This window comes from Ursus arctos, unplaced genomic scaffold, assembly GCF_023065955.2.
Source record: "Ursus arctos isolate Adak ecotype North America unplaced genomic scaffold, UrsArc2.0 scaffold_23, whole genome shotgun sequence".
Classification (NCBI taxonomy): Eukaryota; Metazoa; Chordata; class Mammalia; order Carnivora; family Ursidae; genus Ursus; species Ursus arctos.
In genome coordinates this window covers 31,997,482-32,018,297 of record NW_026622908.1, presented here as the reverse complement: position 1 = coordinate 32,018,297, position 20,816 = coordinate 31,997,482, and the positions used below count along the sequence as shown (strand labels likewise).

Here is a 20,816-nt window from a genome sequence, read left to right as displayed (position 1 = left end):
AAAGGGCACGGCTTTGGAATCCGGGTCTTGCCCGACTACAGATCTTTTGCAAGCTGCCTAAGGTCTCTGGGCCTCAGTTTCCGCATCTGTACAATGGGAATCCTAATGCTTAAAAGGGGGTGGATGTGAGCCTCGCCGGAACTAACTTATAAAAAGATGTGCTTGGCAAAAAAATGTTAAGGCAGCGTAGCCCCCACCCCCCACCCCCACCCCGGCCAAGGCCTCCCTCCAAGGGGTATCCAGGCAGGCCCAATCCCTTCCCGCTTCCACCGGTCTCCCAGGCTCTGCAAAGGCCGGAGCGGCAAAGCCGTAATCCGACTCCCTTTTGCGGCGCGGCGCCACCCTGGGGAGCGGGCCCTGGCGCTTCTCCTGTTGGAGCCGATACCCCACGGCCCGCGCTCCGGGAGCCGCGGGTCGCGGAGATGTCTGCAGCCCCTGCGCCTCAGCCTCTGGCGGGTGGGGTTGGGGCCGCTGCGGCGAGGAGAGGGCGGGGCCGGGGGCCGGGCTTCCCGGGGGAGGGCCGGGCGCGCTCCGGGAGGCGGCGGCCCCGGCCCGGGAGCGGCAGGACTCCGGCCGGAGCGTGGCCGGACCCCCACCCGCCGAGACGCCCAGGAAGAACGCGGTGAGTGCTGCCGGGACGCGAACCGCGGGGAGGCGGCAGCGGGAGCCGCGAGTCGATCCCGCTCTCTTCTCCCGCTCCTGAAGTTTGCAATGGGACCGACTCCCGCCCTGGGCGCCCCCGGCTACCCCACTCAGCGCGAGGACGGGAAGAGCTGCCGCCGAGCCGAGCCGAGGGGGTGTCTCATCCGCTGAGCCACGCACCCCGCGATTTCCAGGCCCGAGGAGGAGAAGGGGGCGTCGGGGCTGGAGGGCCACACCATCTCATAGGGCTCCTCAAAGGCCCCCAAACGCCCCGGGCACCCCTCGCTCTTTGCAAAGAGCCCTAATTTCTGGGCCGCTGCCCCGGGTCACCTTCTGGAGTCCACGGCCGGGTTGGCCCAGGCAGGGTGCGCCCCCTCCCCTCAGCGGTGAGCGGCTGGCCCCACCCCCGCCGAGACCAAGTTCAACAAGTTTGTCCAAAAAGTCCTAGAGCCTCCATGGCTGGGCCTGGCCCGGCCGCTCCGCGTGGGCTCCACCGGCTCCGAGTTGTGCAGCTCCGGACCGGCAGGAGGGCCGGTCGAAGGGCGCCGTCCATAAGGGTTGCGGCCAGAGACGGGCAGCCACTGGGCTCCGAGGTTTGGTGTGGAGGCTCCGGGTTTGGAGTGCGTCATCAGGGAGCAGGCACCTCAGGCGGCAGGTCGGGTTTCCAAAAGTGCCCCTTTGTTATGCCCCTCCCTCGCCCTGCCTCCTCCCCTTCCCTGCGCCACCCCTTCCCCCACCCTCTGGGCCGGCTCTGGCTGCTGGTTCCAACCACTCTAGCCTAGGCACCTCTCTCTGGACCAATGGGCCGCCCGCAACTGTACCTCCACATCCTAGGGCTGCCGGACGGCCGGGAGGGGCCGCTGGCAGAAGCCCCTGGGCGCAGCCTGTGACTCAGGAGGACGGGCAGGGCAGGATGGCAGTGCTCCCTCCCAGGGGCATGCCCCCAGCTTCTGGGAAGGTGGGGGCTGGTCTGCGCGGAGTGGGGGTGGAGGGGTACCTACTTGCCTTAGGTAGGGAGAGTGGGTTCTTCCCTGCGTCTCAGGACTTTCTGCTTTGGCCCAGGCAGCTCTGAGGAGACCCTGCCAAGCCCCCGCAGACTTCTGCAGGCCCAGTAGGTACTGGGCTACCTGGGCTTCCCAGCATTAATTATCTGCCTTCCGGGCTCTTGCCTGTGGCAGAGTGTGTTCTGGGGACCAGAACTGGGTCTCTGCTGAAGTCAGGAGGCATAGGGTGCTTCTCATGGCATGCAGGCCCCACCCCCATAGCTCGATCCAGCCAGGGCTGTGGGTCCTGGCTGTGCCTGGGACTCGGGCTTGTGTTTGCTCTGGGAGGCCGGAGGGAGCAGTGCCAGCCTTGCACACACAGCTTGCTCTGTTCTGGGGCCAGAGAAAGGGAACGGGTGGGGGGCAGCTCTCCCGGGAGCCAGAGCCAGAGCCTGGAGGCTGGAGCAGGCAGGGGGCCCAGGCCCCTGGATGCCTGACTGGGACAGCTCCGAAGGCCCTGTGATTTACAGCTGCAGTCCTGTTTCTCTCCATCTGGTTGGCAAGTCCTTTCTGGGTAAATGGGGCAGACTCAAGGGGCAGCAAGGGGAAGTGCTGAGGAGCCTGGGGGCCAGCCGTTCTGTCCCTCTCCTGCTCTGTACCCAGGCCCTTCCGCTGCACGCCACAGCTCTCTCTCTAGCTCAGGGCTGGATCCCACCTAGACAAGCTTTCTCACAGCTGCCACAGCCAGCAGGTTTCCTGGTCCTTAGGTGGGTGTCATTTGTTTCTTCATTCAGCTACCAACTCCAGTGCCCGAAGAAATACAAATTGGACCCTCTCTGTCAAAGACTGGGGACAGATCCTCTCCTGTTAGTGACGATCCATTGGAATATATAATATATAGCCTGATGGAGGGCTCACAAGGGGCTGTGTGAATGGAGTCCGGGAGACTCTGGAGAAGATGCCTCAGTTTGAGTTTTGAAGGATGGATAGTGGCTTGTCGGTTTGGAGGGGAGCAGTGTGATAGAGCCCTGCTTTGGGGGCAGCGGGCATGTACTCTGTCCTCCTGGGCTCGGCGGTGTCCCTTGGGCTTGCTCAGAGGAGGAAGCGGTTTCCTTCTAGGGGCTTGAGTTAGTGCTAGGGACAGCTGAGCTGCCGCCAAGAGGCAGGAGGGGAGTGGCCGCGTGCCACTGTGTCCTCTAGCCTCTGGGGTGGTGGCTCTGGGGTTGGAATCTGCCTTGCCCTCCTCTACGGTTCTGGAGCACACTCTTAAAATTGGCTGATGGCCTGTCTGACTCCCCCATGCTGCCCAGACTCTGGGCTCTTTGAGGGCGGGGCTGAGTTACTCATTACCCAGGGAGGCTTGTGGGACCTCACTGGATGCTGTGGAACAGGATGAATGTCCCTTGCGACTGTCAGGCCCCTCGCGCTTCTTGCTCATTGCCTGGTGTGAGTCTGAGACCAGCCCTGGCACAGAAGACCAGGAGGCGCCGCCTTACCAGGGAGCCGAGGCTTCCTTAGGGGAGGGCAGTAAAATACACTTGTTCAGCTTCTTGGCCAAGATCGGACTCAGGCCTCCTGGCTCCCAGTCTGTTCTTGTGGGCAAAGGGAGTCACTGGAGTGTGGCCGGGTATCCTCCGACTCTGCCTGGTCTGGTAAAGGGTGGTCTTGTTGTTCGGGGAAAGGCAACAGGGCCCGGCGTGGGCAGGTATCCTCCCCTCTCATCTGTAGTGTGGAAGGGGGGCAGCGGGGCCCTCTGCCCACCACCCACCCCCGCCCGCCACCTAATCCCCAGCTGGATCCTGTGACCCGCCTGGCATTCTCCTGGCTGGAATCCGGCGCTTCTGACAGCAGTTGCTATATCGGGGGGCCGGGCACCGCCCTAGACGCTCTAGGTCCCCGCCCTCACCCCCGCCTTGCTTTTGTCAGCCTCAAGGCAGAACCACAGCGGCAGCTTTGAGAGTTGGACATCAGGTCCCTGAAGTGATCTCTAGGGCCCAGGTAGGTGGAATGAGGCTGGGTCAGGGAGGGGATGGGCAGACTCAGGGCCCAAGGAGAAGCTCTGAAGTGGCCATCCTTTCCCCTATCCCAGCCCCTCCCGGTGCCTTCCAGACTCCCACCTGTGGAGTCCTAGCTCTGACAGTTCCTTGGATGGTGGGGATAGCAGTGGGGACAAAGTCCAGGGATAGGAGAGGATCTTTTCCTCTCCCCAAAAGTGTGTATCTGGCTTCCCTTCTTACCTCTCTGCCCTCCACAGCCCCCATCCGCCACCATTCCGTGCTGCAGGGACACCATGGCTCCAGAGGAAGACGCTGGAGGGGAGGCCCTGGAGGGCAGTTTCTGGGAGGTGAGCAGCTGGGTCCTAGGTTTGGGGGTGGCACTGAAATGCCCCCCACCCCCCCGGGCCCAGCCACCTGTCCAGGAGAGGAGCCTAGCTGTCAGCCCTAGCCCTGGAGGGGTCTTCTCCCCGGTGACACCGCCTTTCTCCTGTCCGCCCCAGGCTGGTAACTATAGGCGGACCGTGCAGCGGGTGGAGGATGGGCATCGGCTATGCGGGGACCTGGTCAGCTGCTTCCAGGAGCGTGCCCGCATCGAGAAGGCCTATGCCCAGCAGCTGGCTGATTGGGCCCGCAAGTGGCGGGGCACCGTGGAAAAGGGTGAGCCAGCGCTTGGGCCTCGCCGGGAGCAGAGGGCTGTTGAGGGTGGGGAGATCAGGGGAGGCAGCTTCTTTTTTGTACCTCTTACGGGAAGTTTGAGGATTCCGTGTATGCCTTCCCTTTGAAGAGGGAAGAGCTTCCTGGTTATTCTTACAGTTGTTAAGAATAACCTAGCTGTTAAGAGTTTGCAAAGTATGGTCATGAGTTATTTTGATGTTTCTAACAGCGCTATGATGGAGAGGGTCCTGTTCTACCCATTTTCTAGAGGAGAGTCCGGAAGTTCAGAGAGGCTAGGTGACTTGTCTGAAGTCACACAGCTAGAAAGCTGAAACTTGAACCTAGGCCTTTTGACTCAGGAGCTGGGGATCTTTCCATCCTAACAAGCTCGTTCTTCCCTCTGAAGCATAGAGTGTAGTGGGTGATGCCACAGATTTGGGTTTGAGTCTCAGCTGTAGTGTTTTGGGCAATTAACTTGTAGCTATAATGCTTTGGGTAATTAGCTTCCCTTTTCTGGACTGCTGTTTTTCGCCTGTTGAATGTTGATCGTGACACTGTTTTCATGGTGGTGGATAAGGATTCAGTGAAATCTCGTATATCCATAAGTAGCTGCTGACATCTTTGTGGTTCATCTTTGCATCCCCTGCTGCGGGCCTGGCACCCAGGGCAGCACCCTGGGGTGGGGGGTGGGTGGGCTCATTTCTGGCCATGTCCCTGGCCTGGTCCCAGCCCATCCCTCCCCGCAGGCCCCCAGTACGGCACGCTGGAAAAGGCCTGGCACGCCTTCTTCACGGCAGCCGAGAGGCTGAGCGCGCTGCACCTGGAGGTGCGGGAGAAGCTGCAGGGGCAGGACAGTGAGCGGGTGCGCTCCTGGCAGCGGGGGGCCTTCCACCGGCCTGTGCTGGGTGGCTTCCGCGAGAGCCGGGCTGCCGAGGACGGCTTCCGTAAGGCCCAGAAGCCCTGGCTCAAGAGGCTGAAGGAGGTGAGCCTGGGAGGGATGGGTCCCTTCCGGAATCTGCCCCGGGGCTGGAGCGGGCTGGGGCTTGGCGTTGCAGGGTCCACATTGGTCACCGTGCGTGCCAGGTGGAGGCTTCCAAGAAGAGCTACCATGCAGCACGGAAGGAGGAGAAGACAGCCCAGACTCGGGAGAGCCATGCAAAGGCCGACAGCACCGTCTCCCAGGAGCAGCTGCGCAAACTGCAGGAGCGGGTGGAACGTTGCGCCAAGGAGGCCGAGAAGGTACTGGGTGGTGGTGGGAACGCCTCTCCCAGGCCCAGCACTCGTAACGCTCTCATCCTCATGGGACACCCGCTCTCTAGATCATCGTTTAAAAGAGAAGCCAGAGAAAAGCTGATGCTTTACCCAGGGGAAGAAATGGTTCAGTTTCAGACTTGGGGAGGATCTTAGCAGTTGAGGAGACCTTCCAGCTCCTTTCCCTCCGCTGTGTCTCCCTGCCAACCCCGGCCAGGACAAGCTCTCACGTTGCCTGCTCTACCAGAGCACCCTGTCCTCCAGCTCTGCATAGCTGCTTCTCATTTTCTACCTCCTCCATGAAGTCTTTTCTGATTTCTCCCACCCGCTCCCTCGAGGTGGACCTCATTTCACGCTCCATCTTCACTCACCAGCCTCTGTGACTCTGTGCCCAAGTGTCCCCTCCCCTGTTTGGCTCCTGGGCTTTTGGTGGGCAGGAGCTGGTCTGCGGCCTGATTGCGGCTGGGGCCTGGCCCAGGGTCTCGTCCGTAGCTGTGCTGCGCAAATACTAGCGGTGTCCTAAGTGGGTGAAGGTCTGGTCCTCACCGGGCCCCTCCTCGCCCACCCAGATGAAAACCCACTACGAGCAGACGCTGGCCGAGCTGCACCGCTACACCCCGCGCTACATGGAAGACATGGAGCAGGCCTTTGAGACCTGTCAGGCCGCGGAGCGCCAGCGCTTGCGCTTCTTCAAGGAGATGCTGCTGACCTTACACCAGCACCTCGACCTCTCCAGCAGTGAGAGGTACGGCCTGTGAGGCGGGCGTGGAGGTCGGGGGTAATGCTGGGTCTGCTCCATCTCTGGCCAGGCGGAATGACTTTGGGGGGGGCGACTGGGGCCCAGGGTTCCCCAGGTTGAGGTTGTGCCTTGGGCCACAGGTTCCATGAACTGCACCGAGACCTGCATCAGAGCATCGAGGCGGCCAGCGATGAAGAGGATCTGCACTGGTGGCGCAGTACCCACGGGCCCGGCATGGCCATGAACTGGCCGCAGTTCGAGGTCAGTGTTCTGGGCCGGCTGGCGCTGGGAGGTGCGGTGGGCTCAGCCTGGACCTCAGGAGGGAGGCTAGGGCTTGGGATGGAATAGGTGAAGGTCTGAATGGCTCTGGCTGCCACCACAGCCTGCAGCCCAGCCTGACCCTAAGCACTGTCCCCACAGGAGTGGTCCTTGGATACACAGAGGACAATTAGCAGGAAGGAGAAGGGTGGCCGGAGCCCTGATGAGGTTACTCTGACCAGCATCGTGCCCACAAGAGATGGCGCTGCACCCCCACCCCAGTCCCCGGGGTCCCCAGGGTGAGAGCCAGAAACCTGGCTGTGGGAAGGAAAGAGCTCTGCCCCCCACCCTGCCCTCTTTCCCTCTGTCTCCTTCCCTTCATTCCCCTTACACCTGAAGTGGGTTGAAACTTGGTGCCAGGAACCTTAGGACCTACTTAGTAGTTGTCATGATGCCAGTGTTCATGGTGGTTTAGCTTTGCCAGGCGGTTCCCACATTCGCGCTCATCTACTGCTCACGTCAGCCCTGGGTGGCGGGAAGCATGCCAAGCTCACGGGCATGCGTGGCAGAGGTCAGACTAGGATCTTTCAGTTCTTTCCCACCTGCCTTTCCCAGGGTTCTTCCAGAGGGCGAGCCCTTGGCCCTGGGTCCTAGGCTCTCTTGCTCAAGGTGGTCCTCATGCCCTGAGCCCGCTGCCTTCTGTCTCCCCTCTCTAGTGGTGGGCATGATGAGGAGTGGTCCGATGAGGACAATCCCCGGAAGGCTGCCCCTGGGGTGCGGGTGCGGGCGCTCTATGACTATGCCGGCCAGGAAGCTGATGAGCTGAGCTTCCGAGCAGGTACCCAGGGACCCCTTTCCTGTTCCTTTCCAGGCTTCAGCTACCCCCTCCCCTCCTTTACAGCCTGAGCAGGGGTGTGGAAAAGGGAAGCCTGATGCCTATTTCCCAAGGGCCAGTTGTCTGATCTTAAAGGCTGCTCTGGGTCCAGCCCCCAGGAGTCGGAGTGTCTGCTCTGAGCCCTCCCCTCCCTCTCAGAGTCACCAGCTGGGGCCTGCTTGATGCATTCAGGGTCTGGGGGTGGGGTGGCTTGCTGACTGTGACCTCTCTTTGCCTGAGGCATGTCTCTTCTCCTAGCTGGGTTCTCCTACTAACCCCCTCCTCCTCAGTCCTTGACCCAGTTGCAGGATCAGGGCTGGGAGAGGGCAATGGGCAGTGACGAATCCCCTTTCCCCCAGGGGAGGAGCTGCTGAAGATGAGCGAGGAGGATGAGCAGGGCTGGTGCCAGGGCCAGCTGCAGAGTGGCCGCATTGGTCTGTACCCTGCCAATTACGTGGAATGTGTGGGGGCCTGACCTCCCGTGACAGCCCTTCTGCAGCGTTTCTCCACCCTGCATCAGAGCCCAGCTTCTCATGGACAGCCGGACCCGAGGGCCCTGGACCATGGTGCCCCTGCTGCCCTTCTGTCCACTGAGGAGGGAGGAAGTCCTGGGATCCAGGGAGGGGAGAGGCCTGCATCTAGGAAGGGACTGGTAGGGCAGGGTCAACTGAGGCTAGGCTGAGGGGAAGATGGGGAGGTCAGGAAGTGACAGAAGGGCTCAAGGGTGCCAGGGCCTCTCCAGGAATGGGTGGGTCTCCCCAGGAGCTGCGGACCCAGTTCCTGGTCTCAGTGTTTTGAGGTTCCTGGGGTGGTCTTGGGGTGAGTGTAGTTCTGGGCTAGCAGCACTCTCTTGTGGTTTGTTCTGGTGTGTATTAAACTTGGAAGAAAAAAAAGCACTGTCAGGCGTGAGTGCATCTTTTCTGATAATCCACCCTCACCAGGCTGCAGAGGGCATCTGGAGGGAGGCACCGAGTGGGGAGGTCTGTGGGCCTAGAGTGTGTTATGGGCAAAGGTTTGCCAGCTTGGTATCTGCTCTGGGGATCTTAATCTGGGGTGGGAGGTACTCAAGATTGGGCTTGGTGTGAGCCCGCCGAGGTTGGAGGCTGGGTACTGAGTTCTGGGATGGACGGGAGCCCAGCCGGTTTGTCTTCCTGTTCATGCCGGTGGGACCAGGAGTGCTTGGTAGAACTGTTCATCATTACTCATCCCTCGGGAACTGGCCCCAGCTGAGGCCCCCGGCCACCTGCCCCGGGCCTCGCAGCCCTGGCCTTCTGGGAGGTCGCGCCACCTGCCGGGGGTGGCGGGGAGTCCGGGCGGCGCTCGCGCGAGGTTTGGGTCCGCCGGTGAGCCGTCGCTCCGCCCTGGCTGCGGATTGGCCCCGGCGAGGTGCGGCGTGGATCCTGCGACCATCGTGGAGTCCCGGGCTGCCGCCGTCAGCGCTCCGGTTCCGCCGGCGGCTCATTGGTCCAGATCGGGACAAATCGCCCCACCCCTCGGCTGCCGAGGGCGCTGGTGGCGCTGATCCGGTGTCCCGCCTTCCCGGCCGCGGATTGGCCCGCAACAGGACCCGTCGGTCGCGCTGGTGTCTGGGAAGGAGAGAAAATGGCGGCGGAACCGAGCAAGACCGAAATCCAGACTCTTTTCAAGCGGCTTCGCGGGATTCCGACCAATAAGGTGCGCGAGCGGGAGGCGTGTGGGGTCCGGCGCTGGTGGAGACGGATTCTGTCTCCCTTGGGGCCTGAGGGAGGGAGAGAGGCGGACGTGGGCTGTTTCCTTGGCGTGTCTTCGCCCGGCCTCGACTCGGGGCCCCTGACCATTGGCTCATCGCCTCCTCCACCCAGGCCTGCTTCGACTGTGGCGCCAAGAATCCGAGTTGGGCCAGCATCACGTATGGTGTTTTCTTGTGCATTGACTGTTCTGGGGTGCACCGCTCCCTGGGCGTCCATCTCAGCTTCATCAGGTGGGGTCTTCTTGCGGCTGCTGTGCTGCTTCCCGGCTGGGGCTATGGGCTCATCAAGGGAGAGTGGCTGTCTCAACTGGACCACTTGGCCCGGGAGGGGTCCGGTGGTCGCCCGTGGGAGGGAGCCGCCTGTGTGGGCCCTTTGCCACACAGCCGGTTTGTGTCTGCCTATAGGTTAACATTGCCTTCTTTCCTGTTGGTTAAACTTGACACTGTGAGTATTAGTTTCAGGGGAAAAGTTAGCTGCATTGACCTTGTTGCTGATCTTTTTGGTCGAGTATGTCTGGAATGAGACTATGACCGTCCTTAAGGGGAAAGACAAATCCAAGCTTGAGTGCTTGAGAATTCGATCTCTTTTTGGATCTCAACAATAATTAGTAGTGTTTTGACCAGATAATTGAAGAGCAAATCTTTTACAGACCAGGTAGAGTGGAGGAAATAGGGTGGTGGCTGATTAATGTTTCCTGGGTGCCTACTGCAGCCCGAGGCCAAATGACAGGTATGGGTCTGCCAGGGAAGCGTCTCCTGATATCTGCTGGTGGGTGACATGCAGCCCTTGCACGCAGGTCCACAGAGTTGGATTTCAATTGGAACTGGTTCCAGCTGAGGTGTATGCAGGTCGGCGGAAATGCCAATGCGGTAAAGCTCCTTCTTACCATCCTCCCCACCCCCATTCTTCTGCCTGGGTACACTAATTTTACAGTGTCTTCCTAGGAGGCCCTGTCTTTCCTCTTTTCAGAGGATTTTCTGGTCTTTAGCAACACTGTACACTATTATCTAAACTTGGAAATTGGTTTTTCTTAAATGGGCTTCGGATTCAAACTAAACTGGACAGAGGTTCTTGGGGAAAGGCTAAAGGAGTTGGGGCCTCCACATTCATTCAGATCTTGTGAGCCTGGATGAGGATGGGCACCATGAGGATGGCATGCTATCTTCAGGCAGGGTTGAGTGAGGGCTGAGGGCCAGTCAGTCATAGCAGAGGATGGGAGGCCGTTTTTTTTGCAGGTGTTTCTGAGGATCTTTACCTCTGTGAAAAAAACTGCTGGTGTCAGTAGGTTGTATTTATCATGTATAAATAATAACCGGCTGTTACAAGGGGATGCCTCTTTTGCCCTGGGCAATCACCTGTAGCATGCTCGCTCTTCCTGGCTCTCCAGACAGCTTTCTTCCGCCAACACGGATGTACGGCCAGTGATGCCAACACCAAATATAATAGCCGAGCCGCCCAGATGTACCGGGAAAAGATCCGGCAGCTGGGGAGTGCAGCCTTGGCTAGGCATGGTACTGACGTAAGTGCCTGTTCCCCGGGGCTAAGGTAGTGGGGTGAGTGGGAATATTCAGAGCCCTGTGTTTCAAGGGTGTCTTCTTCCTTCTAGCTTTGGATAGACAATATGAGTAGTGCTCCCAGTCACTCCCCAGAGAAGAAGGACTCTGATTTCTTCACGGAACACACTCAAGTGAGTGCCCACAAGGAAAGTTTCACATGATTGTTGCTGGCAGGTGGCCTGCTTACCAGGCCAAGGCCTGTGATCATGTGGCTTGGAGTCCATTCACCTTGGTATGAGACCTCAGCCAGGGAATGTTTATGTCCCACTACTGGGTAGACCCAGGGGTTTCCTCCTCCTATGAGTAGGTGTGCAGTGTGGCCCTCCTTAGGAACGGACGCCTATACACTGGGATAGTAGGGAGGAGGAGAAGCAGCTTCTTGAGAGCTCAAGAGGTGTCAGGAGCTCCAGGCAACTTTTCCTGGATTCTTTTCCCATGAGAAGGGTACTGTGGTTAGGGACAATGAAAGGGTTCCCTCCCCAGCAACGCGCCTCTGGCAGGAGGTTTCCTGTCTGCTGGAACTGGGTGCTGAAGTCAGACTTTTAGTTTGAATTCCTTCTCCTCTCCGTAGCATTTCTACGATGGTGGCCAAGTCACTTAACCTGTCAAATCCTGTGTCTCTAAAAGGGCTACCGCTACCTCACAGGGTTTGTCATGATCATTAAGGGTATTTCTATGTGAAAAGCCTTTAGACTTGTGCTTGGCAGGTGGTAATAGTTGTTCGTTGTTGTGAAATTAGGGGAATGAGCTCTGGCTCAGAGTAAGTAGCGGAGGGGTGGAGGTGGCTGCGAATTCCCTGTTTCTTTCTTCCATCGTCAGTAGCAGCTATCCTTTTACTCACTAGCCTCCGGTCTTCTTTTCTCATGGGCTTGCAGGAGTGTCTCATACCCACAAGGTACCTGTGGGTTCTTGGCGCTCCTTGCCAGTAGGAGCGGCTCATCCAAGCTTCTGTGATCTGGCTTCTTTTTCAGCCCCCTGCCTGGAAAGTACCAGTCCCCGACCCAGCAGAGAACCAGCAGCTAGCCCCTTCTACAGAGATCAGTAGCCTGGCACGTGAGTTCAGTCCAGATTTCAACCAGGTGCCCTGGTGTTGGTAGAGGACTTGGGGCTAGGAAGGGGACACCTGGCCAAGGGGATTGGAGTGTGTGTGTGTGTGTGGCGGGGGGGGGGGGTTCCTATATTTCTCGGTGGGCTAGGATTCATTTCAATCCCTTGGAAAAAGTGGTGGGCATTCCTTTTATCTTTTGGTGGCCTCAGCAGGCTGAAGAAAGCCAGTCCTTCCTACTCATCCCATCACTTAAGGGGAAGTCGCTGCAAGCTTTGTTCCTTGTACCTAACTCCTACCATTGCATCCACAGAGCCGGAGCACGGCCCCAACATGGACCTGCTTGGTACCTCACCCAAAGCCTCTCTGGGTCAGTATGCCACCTGGCAGGTGCAGACTCACTGGGAGAGGGTGGGCCTGCAGGGCTCTTTTCAGGTCTGCTCTTGCCTGGTCACGTGGACTGAGGCCCCAGGAGACTGAGCATCTGACCTCTCTGGAGTCAGGACTGGGATTGAGTTTATGACTGCAGAATTAACTGCAAGAACTTTAGAACCAGGCCCTTGGAATTGATAAACCTGGTAGCTGGTAGCAGACCCCCAAGGCCTGGGGTCTGCCTCTGAATGTGGAGCTGGGTCTAGCCAAAGGGTGGGGAGGCCAATATGAGACAGGACACCTAACCCTGGAGTCTGTGGCAAGATTGGCCTTTCTGGTCTATTTCATGGGATGGGGGTACAGCTTTCACAGCTGGAGGCAACACTGTCCTTTCTCAGCCTATCTCTGGCCTTTTAGTTCTTTTTTTCTTTTCTTTTTTTTCACTTTCCTTAGTGTTCTTTAGTTTTGATTCAGCATTAGAACTGTGTGTTTGCTGACCTTGGTTGTTCTGTTGACCCTTGGGGGTTGGGGCAGGAAGCTAGTAGAATGACTGTAAAACTGAGCCCATGCAAAGGATGGCATGGCTTGGTCTAAAGTGAAGCTCTTTAGAGGCCTCTGGGAATAACTTTGGCCTCTGGGCTTGGGAGCTATATGGAGGCTCTGGGGTGGGCCCCTTGTTAGCCATAAGTCTTTCTCTCTAGAGTCCATGTGTCTGTCACCTAAAGGGGTCCTCCCTGCCAGAGGTAACCAACCGCTGCTTGGGCAGCCCAGCCCCTTGCATGTCAGCTCCCTGCTGTAGGAGCTGAGGCTGGTATTTAACATCTGCCCCCTGCCTAGTAGTCTTCGTGTTGGTTCAGGGACTGTGATGGTCTCTGGTGCTTTGGGTCTAGGTTCTTGTCTTAGTCTGCTGGGAGTCAGGAGCCTCGCCTAACCATGTCTGTCTTTGGCTTGGACGCTGCCAATGCCATTGGTTGGAACTGGTGGGTGGCAGCCTTGCCTTCCTCTGCCTGAAGCTGTTCTTTGTGGAAGCTCTTGCCAAGAAGCTGCATGATATGGAATGAGCCGCTGCCGCTGACCTTCCTTTGTCTCCACTCATGCCCTATCCTCTTTCTCACACAGAACTGAGAACCTCCCTCATCGGCAAGAAGAAGCCGGCAGCAGCTAAGAAAGGGGTAGGTGGAGGGAGGCAGTATGGTAATGGTTAGGAGCTGGGTATCGGGCAGCCTGGATGCCCCCTTTGACCCTGCCACTTACTGGCTCTGTGACTTTGGCAAAGGTACTTTTCTGAACCCTGTCTATGAAAGGGCTGTCAAGATGCCTGTCTTTAAGGGGCTCCTGGGAAGAGTCAGTGCGATTATGTACACCGAGGGCCTGGCACAGCCCGGTCCTGGTCAGCATTGCCTGCTGTTTGCAGGCCCGAACCCCTGCTGGCATTGTGTGAGCCACCTCATGCCCAGCTCCAGCAGAACCACTCTTCTCCCTCTTGACCATGCTGGTTGGGCTCCCTATTTTTTACCCTAAACGTTAAGAAGGAATGCTTCCTTTGGGGGTGTGGCTAGAGGATCCGTACTTGGGAGGGAACAGAAGACACTGTGGCTGTTGGTAAGGCCCCCATCCCATCATTCTCCTCCCAGCTGGGTGCCAAGAAAGGCCTAGGGGCCCAGAAGGTGAGCAGTCAGAGCTTCAGTGAGATCGAGCGGCAGGCCCAGGTGGCAGAGAAGCTCCGTGAGCAGCAGGCAGCTGATGCCAAGAAGCAGGCCGAGGAGTCCATGTGAGTGTTTGCCCAAGGGGCCCCGGCTCACGTGGGGTTGGGTGGGCAGGTAGGACAGGTCAGGATGTGAGCTGGCCTCCTGACAGGTTTATTCCTTTCAAGGGTTGCTTCTATGCGCCTGGCCTACCAGGAGCTCCAGATTGACCGGAAGAAGGAGGAGAAGAAGCTACAGAATCTGGAAGGGAAGAAGCGAGAACAGGCGGAGAGGTTGGGCATGGGCTTGGTGTCCCGCAGGTGAGACTCAGCTCTGGGGTGTGGCAGGGAAATGCCAGTGTTCTCCTGGGAGCCGCTGCGGATTCCTCCCAGCAGCTTGGGTTTTGAGGCTTAGTCTTCCTCCGAGGCTGAACAGATAGATAGATGGCTTTGCTCATTGTCTTAAAGTGCCGAGTATAGTGCTTGTCACAGAGTAGGTATGGGCTCACCGTGTTTGTTAAATGAAAGAAACATAGTATTGGGTGCTTTCTCGAGCTACTCAAGAGGGTAGGCTGCTGTTGCTCAATGGGGGTGCTAACCACACTTTGGTGGGACAGTTCTTTATCTTTTAAGATCTCCCTGAGAATTGCAAGACTCTCAGCATCCCTAATCCTTGTCCACTAAATGTCACTGCTGCCAGGCACGCCAACACCCAGAAATGCCCCTAGAACAAATGCCCTTTGGCATTGACAGTGTCCTTCCTGTTTCAGGACTACTGCGCTTATGTTGCCATGGTTTTCTTGAAAACAAAACAAGGACTGCAGACCGGTTCTCTTACGTATTTTGTTTGCTCTACACTAAGAGCTTCCCTCTAGAGATTTCAGTAACACTCGCCTCTTGAACTCTCTTAAAAACCAGAATATTGGACAACACCAGGTCCTGGGGTTGCTGTCTGGATTCCTGGTGAGAAGAGGCAGAGTTGGGCAGGTGGTACTAACTCTTGATGCCTCGCTTTCCTCCTCGGTCACTCTCCACAGAGGCATCTTAAGGGTTCATTTCACTAAACTTATTACAGAATATCTACAGCTTTTAGCTGGCAGAACCCTAAAGAGTGAATATTTTATGGTAGGGTTTTAAATAGGGTAGGCTGGGTTTAAGTTAAAGTTTCTACTGCCCCACGAAAAAGAACCAACCAGCTGAAAAAATTGTTCAGGCGCTTTCACCCAGTAATTCCTGTGACCGAAACAGGGAAAGGGAGGAGACCTAAAGTCCTTTCTGCGATTAAAATGTGATGTTCCCCCGATTAGCTGTGGGTTACACAAGTAGCACATGGACGGAAATGGAGTTGCTTAAATCTGGCTGGCACGTGTTCTGAAAAGATTCAGCAGAAACAGCCAGCCTTATCAATTCTTTCAGAGAAATAGAGGAGAAAGGCCCAAAATATTGAATTTGGAATCAATAGTTCTCTATGTTCAAACTCTAGTTGTGCCAGTTACGAGATCTGTGGGCTTTAGGCAAGTTGCTGCATTGCTCGGAGTTCATTTTCTCACCTGTAAAAATACCTAGTCCTACCTCCTGCGCGGGACTGCCATAGTCAGTGAGGCCACGGCGGAGCTCGCTAGCCCGCTGTAGCCAGGGTTGCTGTCCAGTATTCCGGTTTTTAAGAGACATCAAAACTCTAGAATTCCTGCTTTGATACCATCAGACTCCTTTCCCTGGTTCTGGGGTATTTTGTATCTTTTCCATGTGAAAGTGTCCGTCTTGGCAAAGGTTATGGCTCCCGGTGCAGCAAGTCTGTAGAGTTGTTTTTAAGGACCAAGAGCACTACCATTTGGTGCACATCATTATTAAAATAAGAGGCAAACGAACAGTCCTTTGCCAGGGAAGCCCTGCTTTGAGAAAACAAAGCTGATGTGCTGACAGTTGTGGGGTGCTCTGGCTCCGCGGGGCTCCCGGCACTCCCTGCAGGGTCTGGCCCAGCCCTGGGCGCAGGCCCAGGGAGAAGGCTCTGGGTGGGGCCGGGTGAGAGAGAACCCCGAGCTCTGCCAGCAGCGGGGCATCGTCTCTGGTGCGGCGACACCACTGCTCACAGCCGCTCTCGGGCGGCTCTGCTTGTTTCCACAGCTCCGTGTCTCACTCGGTGCTGTCTGAGATGCAGGTGATCGAGCAGGAAACCCCTGTGAGCGCAAAGTCCTCCCGCTCGCAGCTCGACTTGTTTGATGATGTTGGTACTTTCGCCTCGGGACCCCCAAAGTAAGGCTGTTGTTGGGGGTGCAGACTTGGCCACCGTGCTCCTCATCAAGGTTTTCTAAGCTCCTGTGCTGTCTCACCAGGTACAAGGACAACCCCTTCTCCTTGGGGGAAAGTTTTGGTTCCCGCTGGGATACGGATGCCACCTGGGGTATGGACCGGTTGGAGGAGAAGGAGCCAGAAGTGACCATCTCAAGCATCCGGCCTATTTCAGAAAGGTGGAGTGGGCTAGGGCAGCACGGTCCGGCAGGATTTTCCTGGCACGGGAACATTCTGTGTACCTGCCCTGTCCAGTGTGGCGGCCACTAAGTCTGTGCCTCCTGAGCTCTCCACATGTGGCCGGTGCAGCTGAGGGACTGGAGCTTTAATTTCGTATTAGTAAGTGTAGCCACACGCGGCTGGTGGCTGTCAGACGAGGTGGTGCGGGCATCGGCTTTGGGTTGAGCTGCGCCTTATCGTCACGGAAGGTGTAGCAGCCGCTTTGTTCGAGGTCTGTTTCTCTGGCAGGAGGGGCCTGATTTCATGCTCCAGTCCTGACCACCCAGGAGTTATGTGTCTCTGGTCACCTTGTTACTTGTTTGTTTTTTTTTTTTAAAGCTCATTTTATGTTAATCTGGGCAATATTCAACTGATAAATGACCGAATCATTTGTGAAATGGGGACATAAGTAATGACTTCACACAGTCCCTGGAAGGATTAAATGTAACGAAACTTAGAAAGCACCTAGCCCAGGGTCTGTGCATGTCGGCGGGAGGTAGGAGTGACTGACACTTTTACATCCACACTGGGATGCTTTTGAGAGTGAAAATGCCAGGAGAGTAGATACGAATTCAGGCAGGCAGAGACCTATGGTCACCCTAGTGTTAGTCCAGTTGTCACTTGGAGGAGACCGGCCGTAGTGATGTTCTGACACCCTAGACTTTGCTGAAGCTCTAGAGGTTTGGCACGGGAGACTAGGCCCCTCGAGACCATGTGTCTGCGCTCCCTGGTGGAGGCACTGTAAGCTCTCTGGTGCCCGGATTTGGTGGGGAGGAGAGGGGCCTCGTCCAGGGAAGAGGGTCTATGAGTCCCAGAGCCATAGCCAGACGGGGCCGTAGCGAGCCGCCCCAGAAGGCCGCTGGCACTTTTCTCAGGCTCTGTTAGTAACGGGGTTGGTACTACTAGGCTCTGATAGTAATGGGAAGGATCAGAGGTATCCCACACCCACCCCTCAGAGTCACAAACAGAAGGGAGGTGGAAAGCCGGAGCTCAGGCCTCGAGTCCAGTGAAGCGCGCCAGAAATTCGCAGGAGCCAAAGCCATCTCATCGGACATGTTCTTCGGGCGGGAGGTGGACGCAGAGGTAAGGAGAGTTGTCCGTCCTGAGCCTGGAGGCAGCAGGTGGCGTGGGGGCTTCCTCCTTGCCACTGCTTTGGGCTTTAGCACCAGGGTGTCTCGGCTGATAAGGAGTGTTTGAGTCGTCGGCCAAGAGATCCCCAGGCATTCCCCTTTCTTCACCACAGCATGAAGCCCGGTCTCGCCTCCAGCAGCTGTCGGGTAGTAGTGCCATCAGCTCTTCTGACCTCTTCGGGGACGTGGATGGAGCTCATGGAGCAGGTAGGGCCGCGAGGGTAAGGTGCACACTGGCACACGGCCTGTGAGCAGAGCTGGAAGACCCCGTGGGCTGGGAGGGGCTGCCCACAGGGCTCTGAGCCCCCCTTTCCCTTGCTGTTACAGGTAGCGTATCACTGGGCAATGTGCTCCCCACAGCTGACATTGCCCAGTTTAAGCAGGGTGTCAAGTCTGTGGCTGGGAAGATGGCTGTGCTGGCCAACGGAGTGATGAATTCTTTGCAGGTGAGGCTGGGCCTCTTTGGCCTGGGGCAGGAGGGTAAAGCAGTAGAGAGTAGTCATTGGAGGCTGGCCTTCACCACTTCAGGCACTGCTACTGGCTAGCTTCCGAGCCCGAAAGAGAGCTTTTTCTTTTCCTGGAAGGGCCGCTTCTTTCCTTCGAGCTGGGTGCCGGGGCTGGGCCGCTCCCTAAGAGGATGCCATGTCTGCACTGATTTCTCCAGTCTTGTCACCTTCCCTCTCTTTCTCCTTCCTCCCTGGCTTCACGATTGGGCAGGGCTTCCCCCTTGGGATCTGGCCACAACCCCTTCCCTGAGTCATAACAACATGTAAAACTATGTCTGCTATAGTGAGATTGAAGCCCGATTCCCCGGAGTACCCCAGTCCTGCAGGGGTGTGGTGGGGGTTGCTGCTGCAGGTGAGAGACTTGACTTTGTGTTTTCTCCCCCATGTCCAGGATCGCTATGGTTCCTACTGATCCGGGCGCCATGGCTCAAGCATATGGTGGCAACAGCAGCAAAACCCCCATGACTTCAAGGCCAGGGGCGCTTGTCTTGTGGAAGCTGGGGAGGAATTGTTACTTTATATGTGTTGTGTGTGAGTGGGGTGGCCTTTGAGGATCTCGGGTAAGGGGGATGGGCGGTTCTAGCCTTGACCTCTGCCCGTAGACTGAGCCCTGTATTCTCCTCCCCTCACGGCCCCTGGCCCGTGTGCTAGATTACTGTCCTCTGATCCTGCCCCCCAAGCTGCTGCTCCCTTGTCCTGCCGCACTGGGAGCGAGGGGAGGAGTTCCCTCAGGTGGGCTGCTTCTGGGTCCAGCCTTTCCCCAAGTAGGGAAAGTGAGACGTATCAGGCTTTTTTGCCAGCTCTAGGATCCTTCCAGGTTGGCTGGGGCTTGGCCCCCGTCCTCTGGAACCCGTGGGCAGGTCTGGAAAGAGTTGTGCTGTAGACCAGCCCCCGGAGGGGGGGAGGCTCTGGACTTGCTGCTGTTGCTGCTCCTGTGGCGGCCTCTGGGTGCCGGGAGATGGCAGGGGAGGGGAAGCGCCTTCGTCTGGGCCTTACTAAGGGCTAGAAACTTTACCCGGTACCTAAAGGTTTCATTTGGGATCAGACTGGAGGCCCGAGTGATCTTCTCCTGTCTCACCACCCCTTTTTACAGTGATCACTTGAGGGATACTTCTGAGTGTCTCGGAGTCCTTCCATACCATCCATTGTGGAGCACAGGACCCTCTGTCCCTTCATCCCCTGCTTGGTGGCCATGGTGGGTCTCATCTGTCCTAGGCCCTGCTCTGGATGCTGTGAGTGTAATGCTGGCCAAGGAAGCAGAGGACATGAGGGACAGAAACAGGCTCTTGGGGCTCAACTTTCTTCTGTATCATCCTGGGCTTGGGGGGGGGCCCTGGACAGCACCCCCCAGTGAGAGCTTGACCCACCTACAGAGTTGCAGGCCTCGCCGCCAGGCCACGCACTGTGTCATCCTTGGTGCCATCTCCCCCTGCTGTGCCGCCAGTCTGGGCCCACCCTGCCCACTGTGGGGTGGGGGTAGGGCTCCGAAGCAACACAGACCATTCTTCCCTTGTCCCCCCCCCCCCCCCCCAGAGGGACTTGACTTTCTTTCTGGACTGTTTGTATTGAAACAGAGTGGTGTCAAATAAAGCCTTGACAGGGCCGTGGGCCGCTGTTGGTCTGAGTGAAGTGTCCTTTCTGGATCCTGCCTCCCTGCCCAGTGTAGGCCCCTGGCCTCACTCTCTGGGCTCCCACCGATACGGGTAGGGCGATGACGCTGAAGCTGAGGCCATGCTCTCCGGGGCCTCCAGCGTGTCTCTTCTCTGAAAGCCGAAGGCCCCTGGCTCCTCGGCCCTGTGCTGCCGCGAGGTCCGGTGTAGCCTCGACCTCACCACCCTGTTGCACGCGGAGGAAAGAGCTGGTATTAGTTGGCCCTTTCGCTCCTCCAGTGAGCCATACTGCTGTGGGCAGGCGAGCAACCTAGCAGCCCTGTACCTCATCCCAGTAGGAGGCTTGACTGGGGTGTGTTTCTCAGGGGAGTTTAAGGACAAATGAAATCTGCAGCCTTAATGGAAGCCTTTTAAATACAAAAAGAAAGGATGTGTGTGTGTAGAATTCCCTAGCTTGGTTAACCTTTTCCCCCAGTAGGGGCTCCTGGAATATATTTGCCACCTTCGGGGTCCTCAGGGTACAGGGGCCAACCACTGGTCTGGGAGATGTATGATTAGAAAGAGGCAGAGGGGCCGCGGGACTCTAAGCCATTGATTTCCAAAGTGTGGGTCTGGGCCTTCCAGCTCTGGAATCATCTGGAGTGTTCATACTGCAGATTTCTGTGCCCACCCCTCCAAGCCAGAACTTGGTCAGTTGTGTAGTAAACTAGCTCCCCAGGTGATTCGGATGCCCCCCAGGATCTCCACCCTGCTGTCAGTCAGCCAGAGGCTGGAGATGGTGGTGGGCCTGGAGAGTTCACAGGACTTGCAGCTTCCAGGCCCGGCCTGGCTCTGCAGGGCTTTGGGAGCCCGTTCCTGAAACTATTCCAGGGGACGCTGGTCTGGGCAGAGAGGAGCCCAGGAAAATGGGTGTGCCCAGTGTGGTGACCCCCACCTTAGAAGGCAGCCTGTTCTGCTTGGGTCCCTGGGGGGCTTTTACTTTCTGGACAACCGCTGGCCAACTCAAGGAAGTTGACCACCGGTCCTTACCTTCCTCCAGTCTTGGCTGGAAGCTTGTCTTCCTCAGGCCCGTCATTCACAGCTGCATCCCCACTGCCCCAACCCGGAGCTTAGCAAACATTTAATGAAACTCTGGCTAGAAAAGACTGCAGTGCTAACCCTTTGGGGCCAGGGTCTTTAGAGTTAGGGGAACCTGGCCTTGAACCCTCTGAACTTGTTTTCTGAAGGCTCATTCCAGCTGAAAGCGCCTTTGAAAGCCTGCTGTCCTGTGCAGGAGG

General features: G+C 57.5%; 3 protein-coding genes across 11 annotated transcripts in view; 2 read left to right on the top strand and 1 right to left on the bottom strand.

The window, feature by feature from the left end:
- The first annotated feature begins 523 nt into the window (after nt 1-523).
- PACSIN3 (protein kinase C and casein kinase substrate in neurons 3) lies at nt 524-8,296 on the top strand. 6 transcript variants are annotated; one of them, XM_026511980.4, is made up of 11 exons: nt 524-622; nt 3,552-3,623; nt 3,880-3,969; nt 4,123-4,279; nt 5,023-5,258; nt 5,360-5,515; nt 6,097-6,272; nt 6,407-6,527; nt 6,687-6,823; nt 7,241-7,362; nt 7,758-8,296. In XM_026511980.4, exons 3-11 carry the CDS (start codon nt 3,916-3,918, stop codon nt 7,871-7,873), a joined length of 1,275 nt encoding a protein of 424 aa, XP_026367765.1. In that variant the 5' UTR covers nt 524-622; nt 3,552-3,623; nt 3,880-3,915; the 3' UTR covers nt 7,874-8,296. The 6 variants fall into 6 exon arrangements, with proteins under 6 accessions (XP_026367765.1, XP_026367767.1, XP_026367766.1 ...); XM_026511981.4 differs by lacking the exon at nt 524-622 and adding an exon at nt 1,057-1,297; XM_026511979.4 differs by lacking the exon at nt 524-622 and adding an exon at nt 1,339-1,600.
- A 481-nt stretch (nt 8,297-8,777) lies between these two features.
- ARFGAP2 (ADP ribosylation factor GTPase activating protein 2) lies at nt 8,778-19,553 on the top strand. Of its 4 annotated transcripts, XM_026511976.4 has the most exons (17): nt 8,778-9,072; nt 9,240-9,358; nt 9,925-9,997; nt 10,516-10,647; nt 10,735-10,815; nt 11,656-11,737; nt 12,043-12,099; nt 12,803-12,844; nt 13,221-13,273; nt 13,736-13,872; nt 13,975-14,106; nt 15,910-16,038; nt 16,119-16,253; nt 17,250-17,376; nt 17,537-17,630; nt 17,751-17,869; nt 18,321-19,553. In XM_026511976.4, the coding sequence occupies exons 1-17, from the start codon at nt 9,001-9,003 to the stop codon at nt 18,339-18,341; spliced, it is 1,605 nt and encodes a 534-aa protein (XP_026367761.1). In that variant the 5' UTR covers nt 8,778-9,000; the 3' UTR covers nt 18,342-19,553. The 4 variants fall into 4 exon arrangements, with proteins under 4 accessions (XP_026367761.1, XP_026367762.1, XP_057173512.1 ...); XM_026511977.4 differs by lacking the exon at nt 12,803-12,844 and having other exon boundaries at nt 8,792-9,072; XM_057317529.1 differs by having other exon boundaries at nt 8,792-9,072; nt 17,751-19,553.
- Nucleotides 19,547-20,816, bottom strand: part of CSTPP1 (centriolar satellite-associated tubulin polyglutamylase complex regulator 1) — a 182,236-nt gene continuing 180,966 nt past the window's right edge. The window contains exon 9 of the mRNA XM_057317532.1: nt 19,547-19,765. Within this exon, the coding sequence (XP_057173515.1) occupies nt 19,606-19,765 (160 nt within the window). The 3' untranslated portion in view covers nt 19,547-19,605. The remainder of the gene's footprint in view (nt 19,766-20,816) is intronic.